Genomic DNA, 26722 nt, shown 5'->3' with positions numbered 1-26722 from the left:
ATGCACTCATAATCATGCAGAGGAAGAGAGTGGGGCAGCCCTGCTTCCACTGAACAACACCAGCTACATTGGGGGGGGGGAGGCCCTAGCCTAGTGCGAAAAATAATGCCTGATCTGATCTATATTTGTAGGCTTGCTCCATGATGTAGAACCCTGAACATGCAAGCTCCCCTCTGATATCTTGCCCCCAACATGTGGACGGCAGAGATGCGATGGTGCATGCTGGGACGTGATGGCGAGGTCAGTGGGTGGTGCCCCACTCTCTTCCTCCATGTGATTTTGACTGTGTGGAAAACAACTCCTGAATAGATCTAATGAGTTATATTAACTACATTTGATATACAACAATGTGTGAGAACAAATGGCCCACTTGGATAATCAAAGAAACTCCTGTAGTCTTTGGGAAACCCTAATTGCTGAGAGCTTACAAAAAATCGGTGCAAGTTCTGAAATTGATGAGCTTCCCTAAGGAGACACAGGAGGGCAGGCAGAAATGCTTCTACGCACCTTTCAGGCAGTTGTCCATCACACTTTTGTTAACATAGGAGGACACTCTCTCCTATGCCTGGCAGAAGAAAGTCTCACTTCAATTCACTTATTCCCACATAAGTGTGCAGAATAACTCCCTTTCCCTAACTCCCCCTCCTCCCCCAGTTCTATAGCTGACTTTGCTTGTTTGTGTGGTTATTTTAAAAAATTGGCTAAACCATACATTTTTTTAAAAGTGTATCTAGGATTGCAACCTAAGAATGTGTTTATTCAGAAGTGAGATCCACTGAGTGAGATCTCAAGTAAATGTGCATAGGATTGTAGACCAAGTTTAATGTTTAGTAACTGGGGGCCATAATATGGAGTCTTAAAACAGGCTTTCTTTCCCAATGAGCATTTACATGGTTATGAAGCTACATGGCGATGAAGAAGGGTGTGGGGAGAAGAGTGTACCACAAACAATGACAGGTCTCCAGTACAGCCGCCAAGTTTCTGAAAAGCCATCCTTTGTGCTCAACTTTCAAAACCATATGCCTTTCCTGAAAAATTCCAGTATCACCGCATCCTTATCATTAAAATGGAAATGAAAATATTAAACCAATATGTAATATTTTGGGGCTTGATTAATGTTTGTATGATCCAGCCAAGAGAATGACTTAACTTTTTGGGATCTCACTAAGCATAGTACCCAATTTGGCTTTTATTGAGTTTGCAACCTAAAATTAATCTTTGGCTTTACTTGGGTGTTGTTGTTTTGCTTCACACTGTACCCTGTGTTTCTATCAGTGCTGGAGACAGCTGAGTTTTGCACCTAGCAAAGACTAATCTCATAAAGTCTGCCTAGCAACTCCTGTGCGTCACCTTAAAAACTGCTACAAGTGGCAGACTTTGGGGCTTCAACTTCATGCTGAGTACTACTTCTTTTTAACATCAAGCCTGAAGAGGAGTTCCAGAGAGGTTAAAGCCTTGGTCATTACTTTGTCACATTTGAATTGATCCTAATGAAAGTTATTACCCTACCGCTGCTTTTGGATCCTGCCCCCACAATAGGCCAGAAAAGCATTTGTGGCTGTTAAAGGAAGACTGCTGTTCTCTGTGGGAGAAGTGCTGTGTTTACTAAACCATTTAGCTCTGACCTAGTTAGATATGAATTAAGAAGGTAATTGCCTAGGTGTGCACACTATTAAGGTATTTCTAGAAATATGTGCATATTATGGAGTGGAATATTTTTTCATTTTGTCTAGCACTGGGGTAAAAATGTGGCACCGACTGGACTTGCTTGCTATTGTGTTTCAAGAGCTTCACTCTTCAGATCACTAAAACTGTCTGACATTTCCTTTTGTGCTACCTTAGAGATGCAAAGACAAATGTCCCAGGGGCTAGCAAAGGTGTAAGATTTCACATCTTTTAAAAAGGATGGTGATGAATAAGATCATTTCTACCGAGAATATCTTTTTAAAGCATGTTATTTGTCAGAATGTTTTACTGTGTTTAAAATACTTTATTCTCTTATTCATAGAGTCTAGCAAAAAAAAGGAGATGGCTCCTATTCTCTGTATGAGGCATGTCCAACAGGTAGATCGTGATCAACTGGTAGATCACTGTATGTCTATGGTAGATCATGGGCTCACCCCAAAGAAGCTCAGCAACTTTGGCTCCCCTAAAAAAGCTCTACAATACATCTTTGCCCTGAAGCCCCCAAAACAGGGCTTTCCTTCCTAAAAAAAAAAAAAAAGCTCAACCTTGACCCAGACCCCCCAAGACATGGATGGCTTTCCTTCCTAAATAAAAGCTCAACAACCTCGACCTGAACCCCCCCCCCCAAAGAGGGTAGATCACTGCCAGTTTTTAACTCTGTGAGTAGATTGCAGTCTCTTGGAAGTTGCCCACCGCTGCATCTACATCTTATGCAGAAACCGTCTTCTGCATGGACCCACTGTTGGTCTCATCCACTCAGTCCACCGGAGCCTGTCTTTGCATGCAGGGCATGTTCCTAACTTACAGAGGGTTTGAGATCCTCACCTGTTTAACCAGCCAGGTGAAGCCATTCCAGGAGTGTGGCCACTGTCACATGTCGACAGCTTCTAGGAGCCACAGGTGAGAGCTGAGTGCAGGGGTGGACCAATGGTGAATGAACTATCCAGAAGGAAAAAGTAGTGTCCCCCACCAGAGATACTGCCCCTCCTGGCATAGGATTGATTCCCATTCTCTTCCATTTCGTTCATCTTAGGGGTGAGGAACCCATGACCCTTCAGGCATTATTGGACTCCAGGTCCCACCAGCTCCAGCTACCATGGCCAGAGATCATGAGAGTTTTAGTCCAATAACAACTGGAGGGTCAGTTTCCCATTCCTGATATCTGTACAGATCACAGCTTTATCATTCAACAAACTTACCAGACAAAACATTTCTACCACATATTCCCTTTCCTAACCTCTAAATAAAATAATGGTTATTTTGATTTAGAAATGGCAATCCTAACGCACTAGGAATTTTCTACAACAAGTGCTTTGGAGCTGACAGCCTCTGGTCAGTTGGGCTTCACAATATTTTACATTTCCTAAGTAAACAGAAAGGAAAGCATTCACTATTTTCATGGCAGTGTCTGATTGTACTCATTTTGATCTGCCCCCTGTAATTAACAGGATGGGTGGCCTTAGCTATTCATAAAAACTGCATTAAGTGAAGTGTTTTCAGGACTGCCTGTTTGGTGAGGTGAACACTCTACGGAAATGGAGGTATACAGGGATGGATTTTAATGTGCAGTAGGAAGAAGTGATTATCATGCCTGACTCTTGTGCAATGAAAAACAAATGGTAAATTATATGCAGGCACACAACCTCAATCATTTGGTGTTGTAAAACAAGCCTTTTTCTCTCCCCCTCTCTCTCTTTCATGCATTCAACAGTTCACAAGGCAAAGCAGCTTGACTTCTCCTGAAGGTGGAACAAACATGAACAAAACTGCTTCTATGGAGGTAAAGAGCATATCCCAGTCCCCATGTTTCCTGCATTTTGTGTTCCACATGGAGATAATTTACCTCCTGCAAAAAATACAGTATAGATTAAACTTATACATGTTGTTGTTTAGTCGTTTAGTTGTGTCCGACTCTTCGTGACCCCATGGACCAGAGCACGCCAGGCACTCCTGTCCTGCACCGCCCCCCGCAGTTCGGTCAAACCCATGTCCGTAGCCTCGAGAACACTGTCCAACCATCTTGTCCTCTGCCGTCCCCTTCTCCTAGTGCCCTCAATCTTCCCCAACATCAGGGTCTTTTCCAGGGAGTCTTCTCTTCTCATGAGGTGGCCAAAGTATTGGAGCCTCAGCTTCACGATCTGTCCTTCCAGGGAGCACTCAGGGCTGATTTCCTTCAGAATGGATAGGTTTGATCTTCTTGCAGTCCATGGGACTCTCAAGAGTCTCCTCCAGCACCATAATTCAAAAGCATCAATTCTTCGGCGATCAGCCTTCTTTATGGTCCAGCTCTCACTTCCATTCATCACTACTGGGAAAACCATAGCTTTAACTATACGGACCTTTGTCGGCAAGGTGATGTCTCTGCTTTTTAAGATGCTGTCTTTTAAGATGCTACATATGGTAGTGATTATAGATTCCCGAAGTGAGAACTGTGGGTAGGCAAAGCCGGGTCTTAATGTCTAGAAAAAGATGTGTTGGAGTTCTAGTTTGTCTGGAAATACTGTTTTATAATTAACCAATAATCCCCTCCCAATTCTCACTAATCCCGTTTGTGGTGGTGACTATCAGTACAGTAGTTACTCCGGGAGTGGGGAACCCCTTCAGATGTTGTTGGACTCCAACTCCCATCAGCCCCAGCTAGCACAGTTAGAATTATGGGAGTTGGAGTCTACAGACATCTGGAGGGCCTCTCCATTCCTGGATTAATCCGCAGTTCCCCCCTCCCTGGTTGTGATCAGAGCGACCTCCACCTTTCCCAGGGCTGTAAACGAAGGTGCAAACTTAGCTCTGAGAAAGATTAAGGAGGGTTCCTGGTCGGAGGCACTTGTCTTCACACAGGAGTAGTAAATGTTTGAAGAAAGACACCACAACTGTGGTGTTTCCAGCAGCTTATGAGAAATCCTTTGTGTAACTGGAAGCCTTAAATACTCTTAATTGCACAAACGTTGGTTCAAAAACAAAGCATTTTACCACCCAAGGTGGAGCAGCAAATTGCCAGGCCCAGTCTAATTTTGGTCCTGGAGACAGAAACCCCACAAGCGCCTCTTCGCTGCCCTGGCAAGAAAATTACAACCACTTTGTTAATTGTTTAATTGTTCACCTGCTACAGGTAGGTAGCCGTTTTGGTCTGAGTCGAAGCAAAATAAAAAAATTCCTACAGTAGCACCTTAAAGACCAACTAAGTTTTTATTTTGGTATGAGCTTTCGTGTGCGTGCACACTTCTTCAGATACACTTCAAACAGAAGTCAAGAAGTCAAGTGGCTTCTGTTCACCTGCTGCCCGCGTTCCTGGCCCACTCACTCTAGTTAATGGTCGAGCCGGCCCTGCTAAAGAAAGGCAGCCTGCCCACCCCACCCCGAAAGATGTTCTGAACTCTCACTCTTCTCCCCTCCCCACTTGAACTCCCTCCCCCGGGAGACCCGCGTTTCCCACTGCAACGCGTTGATTGGCCGCGTGGAGGAGGTGCGGACGGAGCAGCCCCGGCGGCGGGGAGGGTTGTTTGCGGAGCTGGCCGCCCTTCTGGGGACTTTTCCTGCGAGCAGTTTCCAATCCCGTCACATCCGCTGCTCGGCGAGGTTTGGAAAGTTACTTGGCAATTGTTTGCAGGATAGAAAAGAAAAGAAAAAGAGGAGGGGGAGGCGAGCCGCGGCGGGAGACTTTTTGAAGCGCCGCCTTCGCCAGACGAAACTTTCCTCACGAGCCAGGGGGTTGTCGAGGTTCGTCGAGGCAGGCATGCGAGGAAGAAGCGGAGGCGGCGAGCCCGGGAAGGCGAGATGACGCCGGGGCGTCGAGGCACCGCCGTCCCCTCGCCTCTTGGCGCTCGCACTGAGGAGCCGCGTGTGCGCGGCCGGCCGCTCTCTTCCCCTTAATCGTCGCCGGGCGCCGGAATGGGCAGGTCGCTGGCGGCCGGGTGTCTCCTGCTCCTGGTGGCCGTGGCCGCCGGGCAAGGCCGGGCTCCTTTCAGCCTTCCGCTGCGAGTGTCTCCGCCGAGCGCCCCCGACGGCTCCCTCGTGCCCGTGCCTGTGGCGTTGAAGCCGCGGGGCGGCGGCAACGGGACCGGGACCGGCAGCAGCCCGGAGCTCCAGCAAGAGGCGGAGGGCTTGGCTTTGGCTTCCGACCCCAGCGGCGCCGTCAACTTTGTGGCCATGGTGGACAACCTGCAGGGGGACTCGGGACGCGGCTACTACCTCGAGCTGCTCCTCGGCACCCCGCCGCAGAAGGTACGGGCGGACGGCGAGAGGGACGCAGGTGCCCGGAGGGGGGCGGGTAGAAGGCGGAGGCCGCGGGAACGCCACCCGGTTGTGGGTGCGGGTATGTCGGGCGCCCCTGGAGAAAGGAGCAGATAGGGATTGAATGCCTGTCAAGGAGCTCGCTGGAGCGGGATTCCCTCTCCCCTCCTCTTGTCTCTGTCGGGGATTCCGATTCCTAAAGTAGCTGGCGGCGTTTTAGTATGGATAGCTTACGACGAATTGCGCAACAATACCATAGGCTGTTGTGAGGAGCTTTGGGAGCTGCAGAAGGACATTAAAAGAGCCTGTTTGGATTAGACCAAAGCCTCCCTCCTCCCTACCTTAGTCCAGGGATCTGCTCTCCAGAAATTTTTGAACTGCAGCGCCCATACCTGAACATTGGCTATGCTAGCTAAGGCGGGTGGGAGTTGGATGGCTTGAAGAATGAACTTCTTTCTGTTCCACCACCATTCCCTTATATTGGCTGACCCCGTTCTCCTGCTATGGAAGAAGAGGGATTTTTGTACAGCTTACATAACTTCAGTAAACTTCTATCAAGCGCTCCCCCCCCCCAATGTCCCTTTTCTTTTCCCCAACAAACAAATCTTGGATGCTTTCATCTTTGCTTGCAGGGAAAGAAAGTACTTTGTACTCCACAATATGTGGGTTTCCTTTCCCACCTGCAACTTTTCCTGCTTTCAGATTTGGTTTTTGGAATGGAGCGCCATCCTCCAAATGCAACAGCACCATAGATTTATGGGTGGAGAACCTGTGGATGTTCTTGGACTGCAGCTCCCACCATCCCTGACTATTGACCACGCTGGTTGGGGCTGATGGGAACTGGAGTCCAACAGTTTCTGGGGGACGGCACATTCCTTATTCTTGATATAAAGGAATTTCAATACTGTGCAAATAAATGCACACCTTTTTCTTAGTTTTCAGGGTATCCCATTTGCCTAAGCCCTTCCATTCACCCAAAGCATACCTTTAAAGGCCAGAAAGGCAGCCCATACCCACAACAAAACAACCCCAAAGAGCAAAGAACATTCAATTAAAAGAATGAAATGGTAAAGATTGTCTTGATTGGTGTCAAGAAGGGTGCCTCAGGGTACTGTGTTGTCCATGTTGTCCATACTGTGTTGTCCATACTGTGTTGTCAGTATGTTGGGGACACCATTGGTATGTTTTACACTTTATTTTTCCTTCAATATACTTCGTATCCCTCTATACATGAGTGACTGCTTTGAGAGTCGGCTTCTTGGTTTGGGAAGCACTCTTGAGTATTTCAGAATAAGCCCAGCAGAAGAACTGAGTGTTCCTTTGTGTAATTTTACCCAAGTGCTACTCAGAGTATACACATTAAAATTAGTGAGCCTAAGTCGGTCGTATCCTTTAACTTCAACGCTAAGCGAGTAGGACTTGTGTATAATGCCATCTCGTGTTGTGAAATGAGACTTGGCTGGTAATGTAATAAAACTGAGTCGTATGCCGTTGCCTAAATGTTGATCAAAAGTATCTTCTGTAGCTCATTACTGTGGCCAGACTGCTTGTTATATTATGTTCTCTTAGTTACCTCCATTGGGGGGGGGGAGCTAGAGTTTTACGACATGAAGTAAGAGGAGGGCCTCCCCTGTTGACAGTGTGTGTTTGTCCCTCACATTCTTTCTCTCTCCTTCCCACCCCCCTAAACATTTTACACATCTTAATCCTGTCTGTAGGCAGAATATGGCCAACTCATATCCCATGCCATTAAGCTGACTTGGAAGGGTTTTTTTAGGCCCATTTTAGTGAGTAGAAATCTGCACAGATTTGAAGGCTGTTAACAAAATCCTTGTGCCTTGAGTCTAGGCCAATGGGGCAAAATCCTCACTTTACGCGATGGTGGTAACAATATTACTGACATAATATATGTGCGCTGCCATATAAACACTGAGGATTATTGCATTTTGCAGGACATTTTGTTCCATGCAGTGCTTTCCTTGCCACCTTATTTCCATTTATTGACCTAGACTCATTCTGAACACAGGGGCACAAAGCATTTCTCCTATACAATGGTACCTCTACTTACGAATAACTCTACTTACGAATGTTTCTACTTACGAATGGAGCTCCGTCCGCCATCTTGGATGCAGTTTAGATAGGATTTTTTTCTACTTACGAATTTTTAGATAGGGTTGCTTCAACTTATGAATTTTTTCTCCCAATGCATTCCTATGGGATTCGACTTACAAATTTTTCGACTTACAAATGTGCGTTTGGAACGCATTAAATTTGTAAGTAGAGGTACCACTGTATTAGCAAGGGTGGTAAAACCTTTCTTTCTTGACTGTGTGAAGCTTGCCTAAGTCTAGGAAGAGTCCAGGAATCCTTGGTGTAGGACGCATGGAGTAAGATATGCGTGGCATCCGCTTTATGCAAAATGTCTCTTAACATCTTTACCCCTTTCTCCAAACCCCACAAACTTGTGTGACACATCAATGTAATATATCGGTACTAGATTCAGTGCATGTTCTGCTTTGACAATGTATAAGCACAAGTGGGAGAACAACAAAATACTGCAGTGTGAAGTTCAGGATGCCAGCCAGCCATGCCCTGTTTCAGGATATTCTGTTCCATTTCAGCACTCCCTCTTTCCCATCCTGCCCCAATAGTCAGCATTCTGTAACCACTGAGCTGTTTTGTGGTTTTCCCCCTTAGGGTTTTTCCTAAACGTTTTTTGTTTGCATGTGTTTGTGCCCAAGCCTGCTGATTTTACCTCCCCATTGTGTGTGGATGCTGCATAATCCTTATGTAATTCAAGGATCCATATTTGGATAATGTGTTCACTATTTACTATATACGATTAATATATAATGTGGAAGCATCAGTCGAAGCAGATTCTCAAAGTAGCTGTTGGAACACGATGCCATTTTAAAATGGTTTCCCTGATCACTGAAGCATTGTTTAGTTGCAAGCATCTACCGGTATATGCCAAAGGGTTAATGGTGTGAAAGTTGGCAAGACTTGGAATTGGTTGTGTGGCCACAGTCAGAAGAAACCTGGTTTGCTGCCTACCTATGAAAACAGATCGGAAATAGTAAGGAACTGACAGCTTTGAGCCGAAATGTGTGTTTGACAACAACAGTTAAGTTATAATTCATCCAAATGTGAGTATCGGCTTGTGAGAATCTTGCCCAGACAGGAAGGACTCCTCTGAGCATGCCATATGTTGCTTTTCTCTGTGCCTTCTGGTGCCACTCATATCACTGTATGAGGAATTGACATGACTGCAAGGGATGGGGGGGAAGAGGCATACACAGTTTGAATATGAACAAATTGTGCCTTCAGCACTTAAAATGCCACAGTTGCAGAGAATTTGGCAGAATTGGCAGATTCCTTGGGGAACACCACCATGGTTTCCCACCAGAAAAACCTGCTGGATCTCAGCCTAATCCGTTGCCCTATTAAGGGTGGGGAAAGATCTCCTAATATTTTAAAATAGCCTCAGGGGTCCTTATATTGGATTGCGGCAGCAGCATTAATGGATGAGGTGTTTAACCTTTTCTGTGTGCCATTTTCCTGATAAAATTGACCCCTCCTAAAACAGCTATTGTTCCCAGTAACAGGAAAATACATACAGTATAGGATACCACTACCTATAGTCTCCATCCTTATAGTGCTAATAGCAGCTAGAGAGGGTACAACTGGAGAAGGGTTAAACCACCCTTTACAGTGTGCTGCTCTGATAAAACCTAACTACCCATTTTTCTCTCTCCCCCCCAGCTTTAAAGGGAAGAAATTTGGGGAATCAATAGCAGATTTATTGTGCCACATCAAAAATAACGTGGGGGGGGGTTGATGGTTGATCTCGCAGTTTAGGCTTTAACTCTAAACTGCTGTTTGGAAATGCATGATAAGTCCCATATTCTGCAGCTCTCTAATATTCTAGTTTGCATGTCTACACCACAAAGTTAAACTGGCAGGAAAGTTTTGCTTGTTCTCTGATATTTTTTCTTTCAAAGAGCCTGGGAAGATGGCGAGTATTGTTTCTTAGAGCTCTTTTGTACTTTCTTTCCACAGAATTACAGTTGCTAGAGAACTATTTATTTATTTATGCACACACACACACACACACACACACACACACACACCGCCCTATACCGAAGGTCTCAGGGTGGTTCACAGAATAAAATCAAAATATAACTCCCCAAAAACCCACCACATTTTAAAACGGCATAGGATGCCAATCAAATCAACCAAAGTTAAAAAGGAATGCTTTTGCCTGGCGCCTAAAGGTGTATATTCTTTGAACTGGTTTCAATTTGCATGCCTTTTACATTCAGATCTAGCTGTTCTACCTAAGTATTCAGGTTGGGGAAAATGCTGCAACCAAATTCAGGCCTGAGAACTGTAACTTAATTCCATCCTGTGGTGAAATAACTTGCACTTCCTTGTGTGAAGTCATATTTCTTTTGGCAAATACGTTGCTGGCATATCAGGGTATGTGCTGGTACTGTGTAAATGTAGGACTAACGAAAAACAGTTTAGAAAGGGAACAAAGTTCACTTTCCACATTACTGCTTTCATTTCCTGCATATTTTTCTATTCTGTCAAAAGGCAAGCAAAGAAGAAAATAAGTGAGAACACGTATTAACTCTTGCTTTACTGTTATGGTGAGATCAATTATTTTTAAATTATTCCTTGTTTATAGGTCCAGGCAATATTCTTAGATAGAAAAAAAGCACAGAAGAATGGCATGAAACTGAAATATATTACAGTATATATAAAGAGTGCCTGTCTAGTCCTGCATTTGTTTCCAGCAGTGGTCAACCAGAGATGCCTCTGGGAATCCCACAAGCAGGGCTTGCTATATTCCACAACCTGGAATATAGGGGCTTGTGGTGTCTGATCCTGGAGGTACCGTATCAGGATTGTCCTCTATGCATTTGTTGTGACTTCCCCTAACTGCCAAGTACTTGTATATGGCTTTCACTTCTTTTTCCCTAGAGGACATTCATAAAACGTATAATTTATTTAGTGCTTCCTAAGTGTTCGAAATGTTTCACATTGTTTCAGTAATCCTTACAACAACACTGTAAAGTAGATCAGCACCAATATGCTCCTATTGCAGATGTGAAGCTGAGGCTGAAAGACGGGACTTGAATAAAGCTTCCTAGATACACACTTGACTGGGGATAATCTCCAATGTGGTTAACTTCTGAGTAGCTATTTGGACTATAACCTATAAAATAAAGCTCTGATCTTTACTTGCGTACCTCTAAAAATATTGTTTTCGGTGACTGGTAAGAGACGGGGCAACTTGCCTCCTTTCTCAAATGCAGCAGTGTGCAAATCTTTCTTGGTGCGTTAAGTACTTGATCATCATTCCACATAAAGGAAAGTTTTATCAAAAATGTAACTTGATGTTAAACACAATCTAAGCTTCAAATATCATTCCTTTAAAGCAGTGAGTTTTCTCTGCAAGAGCACATGAGTTCATTGCTAAGGGAAGTTTTCAACAAAATCATGGGATCTCATGTGATTAAGGGATGCATTATTGGGCAGGATGACTAGTCAGATGATAAGGCTAAACTGTGTAATCCCAAATGTCCTCCAGGATTCTGAAGCCTGTTGGAATAAATTGAGTTTGTACTGAAGAAGCCTTTTGTGGAATGGAGCTTTTAATTTTTTTTCTTGAAAGCCTTTTATTTTACAAAGAACTGTAATAGTCCCTTGCAATATGTAGTTCCTAACTGTAGGACAGTACCTATATAAACTGCAGGGGGGGTGATCAGCGGGGAGGATGAAGAAGCTCCACTTTTCTGTTGTTTAGTCGTGTCCGACTCTTCGTGACCCCATTGACCAGAGCACACCAGGCACTCCTGTCTTCCACTGCCTCCCACAGTTTGGTCAGACTCATGTTGGTAGCTTTGAGAACACTGCCCAACCATCTCTGTCATCCCCTTCTCCTAGTGCCCTCAATCTTTCCCAACATCAGGGTCTTTTCCAGGGAGTCTTCTCATGAGGTGGCCAGAGTATTGGAGCCTCAGCTTCAGGATCTGTCCTTCCAGTGAGCACTCAGGGCTGATTTCCTTAAGAATGGATAGGTCTGATCTTCTTGCAGTCCATGGGACTCTCAAGAGTTATCCCCCCCCCCAGTCCCTTAATGTACATTCCTTATTAATTATTGTTACAGCACCACAGACCTCCAGCACCACAGACCTCCAGTATTGGCAACAAAATATTTGCATTCATGGGAAATAGGATTAACCTTGCTTAGCATTGGTGATATGGAATTGATGCTTAAAGGTAAAGGTAACGGGACCCCTGACCGTTAGGTCCAGTCACGGACGACTCTGGGGTTGCAGCACTCATCTTGCTTAACTGGCCATGGGAGCCAGCGTACAGCTTCCGGGTCATCTGACAAATCAGAGCAGTGCACAGAAATGCCATTTACCTTCCCGCCGGAGTGATACCTATTTATCTACTTGCACTTTGATGTGCTTTCGAACTGCTAGGTTGGCAGGAGCTGGGACCAAGCAACGGGAGCTCACTCCATCGCGGGGATTCGAACCGCTGACCTTCTGATCGGCAAGCCCAAGAGGCTCTGTGGTTTAACCCACAGCGCCACCCGCGTCCCTCGAATTGATGCTTAGGGCTACTTTTATTTCAGTCTGCAATCCATGCACCTTTTGTGCAAGCTGCATCCATGTGATTTCCCCCCAAATCCTTTCTTCCAGAACAGTAAAAGGTAAAAGGGCCCCTGACCATTAGGTCCAGTCGTGACCGACTCTGGGGTTGCGCGCTCATCTCGCATTATTGGCCGAGGGGGCCGGCGTATAGTTTCCAGGTCATGTGGCCAGCATGACAAAGCCGCTTCTGGCAAACCAGAGCAGCACATGGAAATGCCGTTTACCTTCACGCTGTAGCGGTTCCTATTTATCTACTTGCTTTTTGACGTGCTTTCGAACTGCTAGGTTGGCAGGAGCTGGGACCAAGCAACAGGAGCTCACCCCGTCACAGGGATTCGAACCACCGACCTTCTGATCAGCAAGCCCTAGGCTCAGTGGTTTAACCACAGCGCCACCTGGGACAGTACCCTGCCCCAATTTTCAGACTTTATTTAAGGGAGATGCTTTGTGGGGAGAGGGGGCAGGGAATTCTCCTTCCTCTTGCTCCCATAGTTTAGTATTCTGAAGCCGTGCACTGAATCGTTTGGTATGTTAAAAGATCGAGGTAGTGATCTACTTTGAATGCTTCCAAATAGTTAGTCATAATGCATATAACTTGCTTCTCACATCAATCTTCTTCATGCATTCAGAGTACAAATATGGGCATGAAGTAATAACAGATTTTGTTCATTCCTCCATTCCAACTTTCACTTGAGTGTAAACTTGAACACTGGCTTTGGCTCTTTAATGTTGGAAAATAAAATAGAAAGAACTGGTCCATGTGTTCCCAACACACCCTTTTTTTTCTTAACCTCCATCAACCTCTACTTTGCTGAACTCACTCACAAATTCTACCTATGGTACTAAGATATTCCCACATGTTTACCTTTTCTTTTTAAAAAAAGCATTTTTAAAAAAGAAGAAGATGAAATTTCAGTTATTCACTAAGTTACTGTCAAACAAAATAAGAGTGAAATAATCAAAAGATTCTTGTATTAAAATGGCTGTGTCAAGTTGATGGTTTAAAAATAATGGGTTATCTTTGTGATTTCAAACATTTGGTTTCCCTTGGGATGAGGGGTGGCATTTAAATTCAGTAAAGAAAAACCAGCTTTTCAAAGAATTATATCTTGGCCTTTGTTTGTTCACAAATACTTTGACAATTGAAATAGCTTGTTGGCGATACACAGCAAAATTATATAGCAGCAGCAGAAACTAAAAATGCACTACCGTATATATAAAACAAGTATTGAATATTGCCAAAAAGGGGTGTGCTTTTAGAATTACATTGAGCATAGACTTCTTACATCACATAGAAAGTGCATCAAATATAATGTGTAGTTCTGATTTTATGATGTTTTGGTTTCATTAGTATATTTTATTCTACCGTCGTATTGAATAAGTGCTATAGTTAGTTGTAGTAGTTCAGGGATGGAATAAATATTCACTTTGGCCATAGTGGTGTGTCTGTATTTGCCAAGTGATTACAACCATGGCATGATGCAAGCATCCTTTTATGCAAAACTTTTCACATGGTTGTATTTAACTTACATTTGGCACATACTCATGGTTTACTAATGTGGATTGGTTATGCTTTGATACTGTTTTCCTGCCCCCCCTTTTGTATAAAGTTTAGGGTGTTAACAGGTTACAAGAGTGCATTTTCAGCTCTTTGAATGATCATTTACTGGTGAAAATCTTGTTCTGATGTGTGGTAGGCTGCTGTTCATCATTCTGACATAATAATAGGAATAGAAGTTTGACTATTTAACACTGCTTCGTTAAACCTGTTCTACAAGCTAACTTGAATCCATCAGGATCTACTGTGCTTGAAAGGCCAACTTTTTAACGGTCTGCAATACTGCAGGAGTCTGTTGGGTGGCCTTGACAGATAATAAATATTTGGGGTGTGTCTTTGTAAAATGTTCCAAATACAGGTTGGGTTGCCTCTCATGGGATCCCTTTCTTCCGGTTTGTTTTTGTAAAAACAAAAAACCCATCGTTAGATTAATTAGCAGTTTCTGCTAATGAATAGAAGTAGGAAATTGGTTTGGAAAGTCCACTTTTATGAATCCATCATGGGTATTTCACGTTATTGGGTTTGCTTTCCAGAGCCACAATGGAGCAGTAGGCACTGAAGAAACATATGAAAATGATTCGCAATTAAATCTCCCAACTAAGTCTCCATGAAAATGCCGCAACTCTCTGGTGAATGTGGATCGTCCCAGACTTTAACTCTTGAACTGGAGATGAGGCAGGGATTGTGCCTGAAGTTGTGTGGCAATCCCCACCACCTCCCCAGTTCCTAAGACTTGGAGGACAGTTGAGGAGTGGTTTGGCCACTGCATTGCCACCTATGTTATATAGCTACCAGGGGTTGGCAAAGCTTACCGGGCATGGGCAGGATCACTTCCACAGAGATCCTCTGTGGGCTGGACCAGCACAGCGCGATGCGTCTGCACAAGTCTACAGCACCGGAAATCGCATCTGTGCAGAAGTGATTTTTGGCGTCTGGGCATGCGCAGAAGCAATTTCCAGAGCCACAGAAGAGAGTCCCTGCACCATGCTGTGCTGGTTTAGCGCAGTGCATGGGGACTCGCCAAGCAGGCAGCTCAGTTTGGGGGCGGCACATGGGCTGGTTACACGGCCTCCGTGGACTGCTTCTGGCCCATGGGCCTTAGGTTGCTGACCCCTGCTATATACACTGCCTCAACAGCATGGAACCAAACTTGTAAGCCCCTGCCATCCTCACCAGTTCAAAGCTGGGGAAGGGAGCCAAGGGAATGTTTTGAATTTACATGGAGACACACAGCACAAGGTTAGGGACAAAGAAAAGGGTGGGGTTCTGGTGATTGTGGATTGTTTTTTGTTTGACTACCAAGACCCGGTGATCCACATTAGATCAGATCAGTGGCACTAGGAGAGGGTGGGGGTCTCAGCCTTCTGCCCTAATGGTTCATTGTTCTAAATGCCCCCACCCCATGCCATTAACCCTGTAGCAGAAAACAATATGGGCATACTTCTGCAGACTAATAGCTTTGGGGTTGCAATTTAGAGGTGGGAAATAACATCTGGTGATTGAACACCCTCTTCCAGCCTTGCAGCTCTGATTAGTTTCACAGTGGCCCTCAGCTGCTTTTTGGTTAAAATGAACTCATCAGGAGATTCAGCCACAGATTGCCTGCCTCTTATCGGTTAGGCCTCGGGACTCCAGTCCTAAACTTACTTTCCTGGAAATAAGTCTGTTGCAAACCAGTGATGATTACTTAGAGGGAAACATTGTTAGATAAATGTCAGTCCAATTAGGAAATAACCTCCTATTATTAACTCCTGTCTCTTCCGAAATCAGATGAGTAATGCAGTTTGTTAAATGCAGCTCTTAAAAGTAATGTAAGTATTTCTTGCAAGTAAATGTGGGTAGAAATTTCAGAGCACAAGAAATCATTGTGAGATCTGAGCCAGCCTTCCTCCACAGTCAGACTCTCATCTCGTCCTTTAAGTGGAAAAACAATCATGTTGTTATGTTCCTTCAATGCCTACTGATCCATTGCGGCTCTGAGAAGAACCTCTAATGGATTGAAGTGCCCATGATGGTTTCGTAAAGGTTAACTGAACAAATTCTTGTACTTGGAAATATCTCTGGGTGCATTAGAGGGACAGGGAAGCAGCTAGCAGGTAAAGCCATAATGTGCCCAATCAAGGCAGCATTAGTAGAGTTTTCTTGGTACCTGGATTTTGCTTTTGCTTCTTCTCGAATCAGGGTGCATAAATGTGTTTTGCTGCTTAATGGGATATCTGAAGTGCAGTGAAACAACTTTGCAGATAAGGCTGAGGCTGGGACCATGTCCCATTTCAGTTGATGGGGCTTGCTTCTGAGAGAACATGTCTAGGCTTGCACTCTAAAATTCTTTAAAATAAGGCACAGGGCAGTTTACCAGAAATGTTCTGACTTTGTGCCACCCACTCCCATGTAGCTGGCAGGAAAGGTGCAAGTTAATTTACTACCTGCCCTTTTGAGTACAGAAAGACAATGTGTTCAGAATAAAAGTCCCCAGAACGAACAGGTGTGGAGCAACGTGGGTAAACTCCAGTGGCTGCTGGTACGTTTTAAGGGACAGTTGAAGGTCCTGGTGAATTACCTGTTCCACCTGTGTGCAGTATACCCCAGGATACACATTTCTCCCCTGAAATACTCCGCTTATTGAAATATGATGGACACATTCTGATACAGATTCCCTTTATGATTGGAAATAACCAGTTTAAGAATAGTGGCTTGATTGTGGCCTGCTTTGTTTAAGGAAGCCTGCTGCAGCCTGAGGGCCAGAATGCATCAGGAATTCCATTATTGATATTTATTTTTTTAATAAATTCACCTGGGGGTAGCTAATTTGACTGGGGAAGCAATATAGGATGGGGCACCTTCCTATTTACTGATCTATATCCCCACACATAGAGCAAGCAACAAATCTGGTGACGTTTCATTCAGGACAGTGATGTGGGAGTAAAGAGTTAAATGTGCCTAACCCCCACACCACTTCTCTGCTCAAGTTAGCAGCCCTGCCTCAGTGGCTGCATTTAAAAGAAGAAAATGGACTTTGGCCCTGACATTGCTCTGAATATTTTTTTAAAACAATTCCTTTTTATATAATCAGGTAGATCTTGACATCTTTTACTGAGGGCATTCTTCCCACCACCATCAGAGATAAAGGGGTGACCAGAGAAAGAGCTTTTGCAAAAATTACAACTGAACCATGCAGATAGCATAATAATTGGACCAAGTTTAATTATTTTATTTTGTGGGCTCCCTTGTAAAGGGTTGATGGAATATTAATCATACCAACAAATATTCTCCTTGTGTGCAATTTTTCATTTAGCCCACACTGGACTTTCAAGAACAGGTTCTTCCCACATTTTTGTTAACTTGAAAGAAACTGAGAGATCAAAAGCTATATTCTGATTTCATTAAAATGAGGCTGCCAGTGCTTCTTATACTCTGATCTCACATAATAAACAAAATTATGCTCACTAATTCTGTGTTTCCCCGAAAGCCAATATGATTACTATGAAGTGAAAGACTCGCATCTATGAACTCTATGCCAGTAATAACATGCAGTAACTTTGGGGAAACGAGACACATTATAGCAGTTAGAGTGCTTTAGCAGTCCTCTGTTATGGTTGCAAGCAGTTCTTCCAGATGGGTTGATAATGTAATTAGAGAATGTTGTGTTAAATGAGCCAGTGTTTTTAAATTGGCTGCTAATTTTCCCACCTATTAACCAGCTTTTTTCCCTTTGCAGAAATCACTGCATTAGAATGACTTCTGGTGGCTGCTCATTAACTACAGAATCTTAAGAACCCTCTGCTCCATCACCAGAAAATAAGCATTCAGGAAGACATACTGTGTGTCAGTCTGGCTGACATTTCCTTATGTTAGAGAGACAAAAGTACCTTTTACTGCTTAGTTAATTTATGGAATTCTTCCCCAGAAAATGGGTGATGACCACTGGCTTAGATCTTTAGAAGGAGGTTGAAGAAGAGAGGCCTAAATGACAGCTATCTATATATATATAAATGTAAAAATCATGAAATTCTGTTCGACACTTTTCTCCGTAACCGCTTGACCGATCGTCCTGAAATTTTGACACAACGATCCAGGCCACTCCTAGAGCGTTGTTGGGGGCAAAAATCCCTCAAATCGCACACCTGCCCAGGTGCAGACCTGCTTTTCCACCAAGTCAAACAGTGCCCTCAAGTGGTGTAGTACCCTCCTCCACCCCCTCCCTTCCTGAGAAATCTAAGCCACACCCACAAACCAAATGACATCATCATCAACCAAGCAACTGAAATACACCAATGCAGCCATTTTATCTAGGCCTTTGTTTTAGTCCCCTGACAGGCTGACAGGCCTCTACTAGGCCCGGGGAGGGGGATAACCCACAGCAACACACTTGGGGGCACGGCAAGGGGTTTTACTTTACCATTAAGCAACACTACCCCCACCCAAAAAAACCCCACCAAAGAACCAACATTGCCAAGTGGAGGTCGGGGCCTGCCTGGGGGGGGGGGTTGCCACAGACCACAGCACGGCCTTCGATTTATGTAGGCCCCCGCACGGCAAGGGGTTTTACTTTACCATTTAGCAACACTACCCCCACCCAAAAAAAAACCCACCAAAGAACCAACATTGCCAAGTGGAGGTTGGGGGCCTGCCGGGGGGGGGGGGGTTGCCACAGACCGCAGCACGGCCTTCTATTTATGTAGGCCCCTACACTGCAAGGGGTTTTTACTTTACAATTTAGCACCACTACCCCCAAAAAATCCACAAGACAAAAATAAATATGACTTATTTTATGGGTATGTCTTATTTTAGGAGAAACAACTGATTGTAAGCCTCTGTGTCTTTTAAAAAAAACAACAACCATTCACTTTCTCTCCCCAGTTTAAGTCCTCAGATATTTGCAGTGCACACACCCCCACCCCATTTACAATTCCCTACCTTCCCCTTGCCACTTCCTGGGTTTTTTTATGGAACTGAACAACTCGGGTACTTCAGAACGCACCTTCTGTTGCCAGGCCCTTGCAGGGCCAGACAGAGGCCCGGCCCAGGTACAGTGGTGCCTCGCTTAACGAATGCCCTGCTTAACGAAATTTCCGCTTAACGAAAGGATTTTTCAAGCGGAGGTTGCCTCGCTAGACGAATGCGTTTTCGTCTAGCGTATCGCGGTTTCCCATAGGAATGCATTGAAATTCAATTAATGCGTTCCTATGGGCAAAAAAAAAAATCGAAAAAAATTCAATGCATTCCTATGGGACTCGCTAGACGAATTTTTTCGTTATAAGAAAAGACCCGTGGAACGAATTAAATTCGTCTAGTGAGGCACCACTGTAGATAAGATAATGTGTCCCTGTTTTTAACCCTTTTGTTACTTTTTCATTTTACTGATTGTGAATATGCTGACCGAGGCCCGCTTTGGATTCGGAGGCCCGCGCCAAGTGGCCCATATGATCCCCCTCCTTCTGTCTGGGCCTGTCTGTTGCTACAGGGCTGTGGGGCTTCGCTATTTGCCCCCCCCTCCCCGGGTTGGGATTCTTTAAGTAGTTCTCTGGGTCCCAAGGCACATCATCACCCCCGATCCTTAATCTAAACATATAGAAATGTTCACGATGCATGTGCAGGGGCCAATGTATGGAGATACAGGGGGGAGGGGACAACAGAGGGCTCAGACAAAAGTAAATACTGGGAAATGGAACCCAGAAACTGACAGCTCTTTCTCCAAGGATGGGGGCCAATGTAGGAAGATACCAGGGGTAGGGGCCAACACTCCCCAGGAACAATAGAGGGTTCAGACAAAAGTGCATGCTGGGAAATAGAACCCAGAACCTAACAGTTCATTTTCGAGGGTGGGGGCCAAGGTATGGAGATGCAGGGGGGAGGGGCCAACACTCCCCAGGGACAACAGAGGGAAGGGTATCCTACGGAAACACAGGAATGAGCTGGGGTGGAGGGAGGAGGGGCAGGATACATCATGGATCGTGACAGGGTGGGGGGGATCACAGGAAAGAACCACAGCAACGCGTGGCCGGGTCAGCTAGTTACTCATATATCCATTGGCTAAGTTGAACCTCTTGTGTTGAGGTCTGCCGTATGCAATAGCCTACAGCTTGTTATGGAATGAGCTTTCATAAATTATGGTCTTATCAGATGCATGAAGTGTTATCCTGACACACAAGGTTTGGACAGAGGAGGGATTGTAAAAAGTTGGAATGGAAAATGGAATGATGTTTCTGGAACTTGGGTAAGACTGCACCCCAAACCCCACGTACTTGGGCGCATATCTGATTGAATTAAGTAGGATTTATATCTGAGTAGACATGGTTAGGATTTCAGCCTTGAGTCATCTTGGGTTGATGACATCTTGGGTTGACTAAGGGTGCAGTAGTGATTAGATGTACTGTACCAGGAAGTCCTGGGAACATAAGCAGAAACAGTATGATTCATTACCTTCTACCTTAAACAAAAACTAACACTTCCATATTGTAGATCGAAAATTAACCATACAGCCATAGAACTATAGAGTTGAAAGGGACCCCAAGGGTCATCTAGTGCAACTCCCTGCAATACAGGATGAGTAACCTGTTTTCTGGAATTCTTGGTGCACCAGTAAATAATTCTTGGTGGCCCCAACTTTCAGTGCAATCCCATGTATGTTTACTCAAAATTAATCCTGCTATGCTCAGTGAGACCTAACTTATAGGTAAGTGTGCAACTTTTGGATGAAGCCATTTAACTGTAGGAAGAGAAAGTCTTCAAGTAGAGGCAGGACTGAATTTCCAGCTTGGGATTTCCTGTATCACGTAGGGGGCTTGATGGGATTGCCTACAAGGCCACCTCCAGCTCTTTGTTTCTAAACTATGGCCTTGGGCTGTGCAAACATTACTGCTTGCTCTGCTTCCAGTGGTGTATTAAGTTGTGTGAGCATTAGACAGAGCTGCCCTATAGTTTCTTCAGAAATACTGCTGTTTGATGTGTTTCCTCTCAAACCAACTCTCAATCTAAAAGGAAAAATTTAGCCACATTCGCTTTGTAAACAGCCATCTGGCATGTGGAGACAACACATGAATAGAAATGTGTTGGGGGAGGCGTGATTGTGGGGGAGGGATCAAAAGGGTCGTGTGTATCAGGTGAGGACACCCCTGCCCTGTCTCTGGTGTGTACAACAGTGTGGAAATGTGACTTGAAATACAGAGGGCGAATCAACCCTGCTGCATTTTAAACTGCTAATGCGTATGGAGCCTTGGTTGCACAACTGCTGTTTCCAGGCTGAGGGGGTTGTCATCTTACAGCTGAAAATGTACATGGACTCATATGTTGTAAGACCGTCCTTCAGTTGCTCCCATCACCTCTCTCTCTCGTGGCAAGGCTAACAATGGGACTGTAAAATCTGACCTTGCAGAAGAGATAGTTGTTCTATAAATCTATAACAACGGGCTTTGTTTTTTTTTGTTCTGTTCTTTTGCCGTAGATAGTGAAGGAATTTGTATGGCTGTATTTTATGAATTCTGTTTTATGGAAAAAGTGTGCATTTTAAGGGATTTTCTGTTAATGCACAATTTTTTTAAAATGCTTTTTCTCTCTGGGTGAAAGCGTGTATGGTCATGTGTTATTTCCTTGTTTCTATTTTTAATAAGACTAATACAAACCCTAATGATAAGGGATAGATATTCCAAATTTATTTTATTTTATTTAAATCAGAAGTTGAACATTTTATTTGGCTACTTGAGGTGACTATGGAAGAGTACAATTTAGTGAGGGATTGCTGGAGGAAGTTCTGGCTGATGGTTTCATGTGGTAAGGATCGTTGTTAGGTAAAGGTAAAGGGACCCCTGACCATTAGGTCCAGTCATGACCGACTCTGGGGTTGCACGCTCATCTCGCATTATTGGCCAAGGGAGCCGGCGTATAGCTTCCAGGTCATGTGGCCAGCATGACAAAGCCGCTTCTGGCGAACCAGAGCAGCACATGGAAATGCCATTTACCTTCCCGCTGTAGCGGTTCCTATTTATCTACTTGCATTTTGATGTGCTTTCGAACTGCTAGGTTGGCAGGAGCTGGGACCAAGCAACGGGAGCTCACCCCGTCACAGGGATTCGAACCGCCGACCTTCTGATCAGCAAGTCCTAGGCTCAGTGGTTTAACCACAGCGCCACCTGGGTCCCCTAAGGATCGTTGTTATCCTTGGTTAAATGAGGCGTTGACTAATTGACAATGCTTCTTAATAATGAGTTTTGGTTGGGGTGGATATCTACCCACTCTTTAAGAAAAATATCATTATGCAAAGATTCCCAGCTAGCCTTAGACCAATACTGTACTTGGCTTTCCCTTTTTAAGGAAGGTAACTTTGTATGTATGTGGTGTGTTAGCATAGCAATAACTTACTATATTTGACTAAGACAGATGCATGGAAAAATCAGATATTAATCTACCTCAGCCTAGTTTGAGATTTTAAGAAGTATATGGTAAAACCACTGCATTTATTTTAATGTGTTGAATTATCAGTTTCTACTATTAAAGTACAGCTGGATTCTTCTGGGTTGTATTGAAATGTCATTGCTGCTTGTCTGCTTGTTAGAATATATATATATATATAATCAGCAAGTTTGAATAATAAAGTTCTCTTTTCTCACTGTAAGTGCCATTTAGGCATTCAAAAACAAGAGAGGGGAGTGTGACCATGATTACTTAGCCTGTTATCGTGCTCTGTGCCAATCCCTATCCAAGGCTGTCTACAAACTGAATCATTTGAACATCAAGGAAGCCTGCTTGAATGTACATATGATGTTCGCATGAGCTGGTAGGATGGTGGGAGCAGGAATGTATGTGTTTGGCCCGCAATGCTGTCCACCTCGCCCCCCGGCAATTATTGTTGTGAATTTTTGACTGCCTAAATAGGGCTCTGACATGCTAGCAATAGTGAATTGGACTCTGGACCGTTCATTTATTCCTTTTATTTCTATGCTGCTTTTCCACACACACACACACACGCTCAAAGCGGCTTACAACAAAGAAGCAGGGATGCATTTCAAACAAACAACACAGAAACAATTTCATAACAACACAGCAAAACAATAATAATTTCATAGTAACATAGCGAAACAATAGCAAATCTAACAACATACAAAAACCCACATTCCAATACTATAACAGTATTACTTAAACAACATGCAAAATAGGAAAAATAACAAGGGAGCGTCACAATTTCACCTTTGTCCTAGAAAATCCCCTCCCATGATGTTGCCACGGCACTGTTGACATCTTGAAGGGTGGTGGAAAGAACTTATAGCTTCTCTTATCCAAAGCAGGCTAGAATTGTGCCTCCCAACGCCATGTAAATGTTTGTGCCATAGGCCATAAGCTTAACTAGTGCCATTGTATGGACTACAATAAGTCAGTGTTTGTCTCAGCTGCCTATAACTAGTTATCCCAGATTCTTAAAGATATGGAATGTTAGACTGAATAGAAATTAGTCATGTGAATTTTCATCATACTAGAGTGGGCTGCATCTTTAATATTCTACAGTATGATGTTTGTGTTATGTGGAGAACATTCTTTGTAGAAGTAGACATGATTAATACTGTACTGCACACTAAGATGTGCAGTCAAATTCTCTTTAAAAGAAGTATCTTTGAATTCTGTAGGGTGGTAGTTAAAAACATTCTTTACAGTTCTGGTAATTTACTAACCCTAGTTTTTGTAGAACTGTTTGTAGTTAGGAAGTGAGAATCCCTGTAGCTTTCATTTTGTTTCTTAAAATGCCCCTGTCTCTCTCAAAGGTTGGGGTACTCCATAATAGCCAAGTATTTTCTCTGTGATTGCGTTTTATTAGCCTTAACTCTAGTAAAATACATTCTTCCTAATTTCATTGAGTTCTTAGTTCCATTCCTATACCCGTAACTTGTTTTGATTACTGACAGTTCAAGCTGGAATGGGGGAAACTGGTCCTCCTGATGTTGTTGTATTCCAGGTCCCTTCAGCCCCAGCCAACCTGGCTAGTGGTCAGGGATGATAGGAGCTGCAACATCTGGAGGGTCACAGATTGCTCATCCCTGAACTAAAGGGGATGAATTAAAATTAAAGGTGGCTTTTGACATTGGTAATGGCTTCCACAGTGAAATATGAAGAACAATGATAAAAGTTAGAAAGCATAATCACTTACATTAGGCCTGGAGGTGTGTCCTGTGGCTAATGGGAACTGGAATCCAACAACATCTGCAGGGGTTCAAGTTCTTCACTCCTGAGCTGCATCATGCTCTTTGGTCCAAAAATGGTCCTGCAAGTATCATTCTAACAAGGAAAGCAAAGGCGATATACTGTACATATCTTTTTCAGGATCTGCTCATTGAAAAGCTAGCAGGATGACTCTTTGAAAAGTTGCCAACAAAGGTCTTGAAAGCAGCAGCAAGCTATTGGCAAAGATTAGGATCCTCTTTAAAAATATTTCTAATTTTCAGATTCAATGAAAGTCATTGCTCCACTTCTCCTGCTTCCTTCAACTTCCTGCTTATTTCCCTACACTTTCTTTCTCTAACCTGTACTTCTGCCTCAAATCTCTCATGCTGCTACTTCAGGAAAGATTAGTTTTCTCAATACCAGCTCATGGCTACTTCATTCCTGTTTTTATAAATAAACTGCAAGTGGATATATGTATAAAACAAAAATAGATACATGAGAAAAGATGGGTCATGGTGGGATCCTAGGCATCTGTTTATACATCTGAGGGGACTGACATTACAGAATCATACTTTAAAAGTCTTAACACTATCTTAACACTATTTTTAAAGATCTGAGAATACTTCCACCACAAAAAAGTTCTCGAAACATAATGTTGAAAAAACAAACACAGTTTTGATTTACATAATTAGAGCTTGAGTAGGAAAACAGGCTAAAATTATGTCCAGGTTTTTTTACGGTATATTGTAATTGACATGAATGATTATTTTTCTTTTATGCAGCTAAATATTTTGGTTGACACTGGAAGTAGCAATTTTGCTGTTGCAGGAGCACCAAATGCAGATCTGACCTCCTACTTCAACACAAAAGAGTAAGTGTATTGATCTCCATCTTGACAATATTTCTGTTGACAAAAAAGTACTCCAAAAATAACGCTGGAAAAAACCATCGTTTTGAATTACATGATTAGTGCTCAGGTAGGAACACAGACAAAACATATGCCTTGTTTTACTATAGTTAATGTGGAGGGCTGCATCTCCATATTTGCAGAGCTGTATCATTGTGCGGTTTTACACACACATGCCCTAGTAATGTATTATGTGTGTCAGAACCTCATAAGTGGCTCACATGTCCAACACTGCCCTCCCTTTTGGCAAAAAGATATTTGCATCTAAAGGCACTATGTCACTGACTGAGCAACAAGTGTGTCTGTGCTGCCAAATGTTATTGGAACATCACAATATACTTCTGCTGTAATGTATTGATCAGCCTTTTGAAATCAGATGATAAGAGTGTGATGGAGTTCATGTCAGTTTCATCACTGAGCTGCTTAACTGTGCTGCATTGAGCCAGTCGGGTTTCCATTAAGCAGGGTCTGTTGATGTGGCAGAATTAAAGACCTCGGGTTGTATTCAACATAGCACTAAGGAGACTGTTCTGTCAGTGCAAACTTTTCTGCTCGTCCAATGGAACAATCTCCCACTCTCCCCCATGCACTGTTCTGAGGGTTCTCCTGACCCCCAAGAGCACAATTTGAGAGGATGTGTGGCTGCACGGCAGGGGGAAGATGGGGGTGAATCATTACACAGGCTTCTGCTAGTGCAATGATTTTGTTGAATACAACCACATACTTTCATTTTTATTTTTCACACACAGAGAGAGAGATCTAAAATAATAGTGTGCCAATAGTTGTTCTGTAGTTTATACATGCTATTTATTTATGTGTTTTAATAAGGTTAAAGAAAGATACAGACAGGTAGTAAAATTGCAGTATGAAATTGCTATTACAACAATGAATGAATATTTCAATGGATTATAGCTGGTTGAAAAGTCCCAGAGCAACTGTTATTTTTGCATTGATTTTCGAAGCTCAAGGGAGCTATTGGTGGTGTAATTGAAATTGTGGTAAATAATGCCTAGACAAAGGTCTAATATTTGTCAAAGGAAATCCTGAAATACATTAGAGCAAAAATACATTACAGCAAAATGCCATTAAGACAAGTTAAAATTGTAGTGCCCCCATGTTCTGCACTAATGCAAGTAGTATTAAGAAAAAAAATATCCCATAGATGGAGTGTTGGTTGCCGCCTTCTGTTTTTAGACTAGGGTCTAATAGACTTCTCAGACCATCTAGCATTTGGGCATCCTTATATTGTTAAAGTACAGTATATCTAATAGACATGTGGTGGGAGGAAATGGAGGCCATATATGACATTTTCTGCAAAGAGATATTTTAGAAGAAAATGAATATATTTTACATCTGAAATAAGTGTTTCATTTTGTCATAAGTTCATACTTGAAATCAAGCATTAGTCTGTTTGGTCTTTTTAGTACTGTAGATCAAAATATTATTCATTAATTCATTCAATTTATAAACCGCCCTTCATCTTAAGATCACAGGGTGGTTTTATACTGTAAACACAAAAAC

General features: G+C 43.4%; 1 protein-coding gene across 1 annotated transcript in view; it reads left to right on the top strand.

Annotated features, from left to right (window-relative positions):
* The first annotated feature begins 5171 nt into the window (after window positions 1-5171).
* Window positions 5172-26722, top strand: part of BACE2 (beta-secretase 2) — a 46314-nt gene continuing 24763 nt past the window's right edge. Inside the window, exons 1-2 of the mRNA XM_035114869.2 lie at window positions 5172-5907; window positions 25077-25165. Coding sequence (XP_034970760.1) covers window positions 5575-5907; window positions 25077-25165 — 422 coding nt within the window. The 5' untranslated portion in view covers window positions 5172-5574. The remainder of the gene's footprint in view (window positions 5908-25076; window positions 25166-26722) is intronic.

The sequence above is a fragment of the Zootoca vivipara genome, chromosome 4 (assembly GCF_963506605.1).
Source record: "Zootoca vivipara chromosome 4, rZooViv1.1, whole genome shotgun sequence".
In the NCBI taxonomy this organism is placed as follows: domain Eukaryota; kingdom Metazoa; phylum Chordata; class Lepidosauria; order Squamata; family Lacertidae; genus Zootoca; species Zootoca vivipara.
The sequence above is the reverse complement of the archived record's forward strand: the minus strand, read 5'-3'. Positions and strand labels throughout refer to the sequence as shown.